Source organism: Dioscorea cayenensis, unplaced genomic scaffold, assembly GCF_009730915.1.
Source record: "Dioscorea cayenensis subsp. rotundata cultivar TDr96_F1 unplaced genomic scaffold, TDr96_F1_v2_PseudoChromosome.rev07_lg8_w22 25.fasta BLBR01002211.1, whole genome shotgun sequence".
Taxonomy (NCBI): Eukaryota; Viridiplantae; Streptophyta; class Magnoliopsida; order Dioscoreales; family Dioscoreaceae; genus Dioscorea; species Dioscorea cayenensis.
Genome location: NW_024088602.1, coordinates 966 through 5,085, shown reverse-complemented (window position 1 = coordinate 5,085; position 4,120 = coordinate 966). Strand labels below are relative to the sequence as shown.

The window sequence follows — 4,120 nt, the reverse complement described above, 5'->3', positions numbered from 1 at the left end:
CAATCCAAGCGACATTAGTGGGATTTTATTTGCTAAAGTTTATACATATATATTATTTTTCCTTATCTTGAAATTGTGACAGGTCATGATCTCAAAATTGTAAAGCTTAATTTATGTCCAAATTTCTAAAACCAAACACTAATTAAAATACTCCATTATTTATATTTCTAAATTTGTTTGGTGCACCAACCAATGAACAACCACCTCCCATCATAAAACCATAGAAAAAGCAAAGCAACACAAATAATTTACATTAAAAAAACACATATTTTTTCCATTATTTATATTTCTAAATGTGTAATTTCCATGTACCAACCAATGAATAACCACCTCTCATCTTAAAATCCCAAAAATAAAATAAAAATAAAAACCACAAATAATTCAACTTCACCAACCATCCTCCTCTTCCTCTTCCTCTTCCTCTCCATAACATCAATATGATCCCAAATAAAAAAAAGTTAAAAAAAAATAGAGATTAAAGATAATGAAGAACACTAGCCCTAACCGTAACCCTAACCCTAATTAGGGCAAAAAGGCATACCAAGCTCACTCCTATGACTAGGAATGGTGAAATGCCTAAGCCTACCTTCTTGCTCCTTCAAATAACTCTCACAAAGAAACTCAGAAGAGAACTTATCCTCCACAATCCTATCAACATCATGCACAAACACATCAGTCTCACCTTCCTTTCTCCCTCTTGCCACCATCCCAGCACTATATATAGCTCCCATCCTCCCCGGTGCCTCCGGTATATACCCGGTCGGCGCATCGACCATGATCAAATCCCACTCAACTTCATAAAAACAAGCTTGGCAATTCCTTCAACGCCAATGCACACTTAGAATACCTCAGATCACCAACCACAGTACACTCTTCTTGCTTTCCAAGCTGCATGAGCTCTTCTGCTTGGCTAACTTTAGTGTTGTACGTTGCATGGTAGGCTTCTAGGCTTGGGAATATGCTGGTTATGCTTTCAATCCAGTTCTGGTCCTCTTCCAAGAACACTGTACGCCCGGCATGGTTGAGAGCGCTCCACATGAGACTGTCATGGCCAAGGCCAAAGACTAGGAAGTTGCATGGGGATTTCTTTTGTAGGACTCTTGCAGTCACTGATACTTCTTTGAAGGTTTGTTGTGGGGTTATGTTTTGGGTTGTGTAGTGGATTATTGTGTCTGCTAGTGATGCTGGGATCTTTGTGCAAGATGATGGTGATTTAATTTCTTGTTGTTTTTCATCACTTGTTGATAATGGTTTAATAGAGGGTGATAAGTTTTGAGGTGAAGGAGGAGAGGATGATGAGAGGTTTGGTCTAAGGATGAGGAGGAGGAGGAAGATGAGGGAGAGTCCTATGAGGATGTGTTTTAGGTTTAGGTTTGCTTGGACTTTGGACCTCATTTTTTGGAAAAGAAAAAGAAGAAGAAGAAGAAGAAGAAGAAGAAGAAGAAGAAGAAGGGGAGTAGGGGGAGTTGGGAAAGGAGATGAAGGTTTATATGATTGAGTTGGGAGGTGGTGGTGGCTTGAGGGAGGAGGAAATTAAAGGTTATTTGTTTTGAGTGAATACTTAAAGATGAAGGGAAATGGAGTGGATGATGAGGATTGTGGACCAACCAAATGGTGGTGAGTGAAAGGAACATGGATGGTAGGGTTTTGTTTGATTAATGATTGATTTTTTAGTTTAGGAGTTGGTGAATTTTTATAGCTTTTTTTTTCTTTAATATTATGGTAGTTTGGATGTGTTGTCTTCTAGGTTGCTTTTGGTTGAATATATGGGAATGAACATCCTGTAATTTGATTGATTGTAGTAGTTGTGTCAACCGGTAATTAACATGTGAAGAGTAAGATATTTGATTCTTATACAGAGATCAAACATTTGACTTCCTACTAATATATGCATTAAGTATAGAATATTGTGTATGTTTGTTTGTATTATTAAGAAAAATTAGTTGTTGTGTTATATATTTTTTATTTAAAAATAAAAAAATTTGGGGTAATGAGGATATTGGAAAAAATTAGTTATTATATAATTATTAAATTGAATTTAGTCATATTTTATACATTTTTGTAAAAACAAGAACAACAACTAACGGTCTTTGGGTCAATTGGTGCCGGATCCATTGCGTAGGATGTTCATTTCAGAAAGAATCTGAGATCGAATCCTATGTCCACGCAAGGTGATGATATATGGGTCGGCGTTGAACTCTACTCCCCACATTGTTAGAAATTCAATGAAGCATATATAGTTTTCAATTATCTCATGCATTTATTGATATCTTCCGTTAATAAATTTTTATATTTAAGATATATTAAAAAAATCAATTGATTTATATCTTAGTGTGTATACAGGCGAGGATGATTTTTAGTAAAGTTGTATATAATTTTGTATCTTATAATTTTTTTTATTATTCACAATGGATATTTTATGTATACAGATGTGTTTGTTGGGGGCAAGTAGAGCATGATTTCAATGTAATTAATTTATGAGATGAAATGTAAAATACTTAAAAATAAAAAATAAACACTTGAAAAGTATCTTTAAACTAATTTGGATTGAAAAAATTAATTAATGTTAAAAACGAAGAAGCAACACATGGAAAGGTCTATTGTTTAGAAATTAATTAAGAATATAAAACACTTAACTAACAGAAGGTGGCTGATTTATAAAAAGAATACATGTGCCCCTAATTATTTAAATCTAAAGTCAAGCTAAGTCCCAACAGGCAACAACTTCTCCATGTCCAAACCACCCCCTCATGACTCATTCATGCCATTATTTAGGCCATCAGCTTAAATAAATAAATATATGTATATATATTCCTTAAATATTAAAAAAAAAAAAAAAATCAAAGTTAGTATGGATTTGGTACAATTGTATATGTTGCAAAATAATAGTTGCAATTTATCAATGAATAATGTCACCAATGAAAGGGAAAGATGGGACATGTCAACAATTACTGGAATGAGTAGTAGAAAGAAAAGCTAATCCTTTTTTTGTCTTCTGCCACTTTCTAAGTGCAAGATCAGCAATTTTTTGTTTAGTAAATTTATTTTATTTTATTGTTTAAAAAAAAAAAAAAAGGTATGGTTTCATATATACCTTTGTTTTTCTAACTAAAGTCACAGACTTGATTTAATCATTTTGAGGTTTTTAGAAATTTTAATTAGATGTTGGTTATGCCCAATTTTTTGTATTATAAATTTATGAAGTATTTTTTTTTAAAAAAAAATAGAGTATTAATAAATTTACAATCATGCAGGGATATCATTACCGCTTGTGTAAGCCTTGCCCCAAAAAAAATCAATCTGTTCAATTAGTTGGCGTGGAAGAACAAAATTCTCATTTTAGAAAATTTAACCAAAAGAAGATGCAACAAGCTCTCCACTACCACTTTGTTTTATGTCATGCAGGGCATGCGAATCAGTGAATCATTTGTTTTTTCAATGCTCTTTTTTGAGACATGTTTTGATAGATTTCCTATAGCTTTTTCAGCACCCAGAACTACCAAATTCTCTTGATTAGATTTAAGTTGACTGGAGGTTCAAGATATCTTCTCCTAAGAGAGATATGATGGACCTAGTTGCCAAGGCTGTGATCTTGATTATTTGGCTTGAAAGAAATGCTCCCATCTTTAAGGACTGTTTTGCTTCCTCACTTGTTCTTATCTTGAAGATCGACCACATGCTTTTGTCATAGTTCTCAGTAGCCACCGACGCAAAAAAAGGAAGGCTGAACGATCAGATTTCTAGCATTTGCCATAGCTTAGAACTGATAGAGCCATGCATTGTCCTTGCTGATGTTCATCAGACTAGCGGGACAGAAGAGCGAAATCCAGATCAGATGGAAGGCTAAGCCTTCGTTTCTTCCACTCCAGACGGTGGGAGTTGTTTTGCATTGTATTTTATATTTTTGTTCTGTTCTTTGTTGTTCTCTGTTTTCTCTATCCTTTCCACAGCTAGTGGATGTTTTGTTGCCGTTGCTTTTTCAATAAATGTGGTTTATCCACCTTTTAAAAAAAAAAAAAATTGTAACATGTTCTACTCACTTCTATAGCATAGCATGATTCAAAATTTGGGGTATGTAGGAAGGCTTGTCCACATTATTAAAAAAAAAAATTGATATAGA

At 33.8% G+C, this 4,120-nt stretch overlaps 1 protein-coding gene across 1 annotated transcript; it reads right to left on the bottom strand.

The window, feature by feature from the left end:
• Nucleotides 1-319: 319 nt before the first annotated feature.
• On the bottom strand, nucleotides 320-1,534 carry LOC120257588 (glucuronoxylan 4-O-methyltransferase 3-like). The gene is given in 2 exon segments (XM_039265032.1): nucleotides 320-809; nucleotides 811-1,534. Coding segments are annotated over 2 exon segments (876 nt in total). The 5' UTR covers nucleotides 1,396-1,534; the 3' UTR covers nucleotides 320-518.
• Between the last annotated feature and the right edge of the window lie 2,586 nt (nucleotides 1,535-4,120).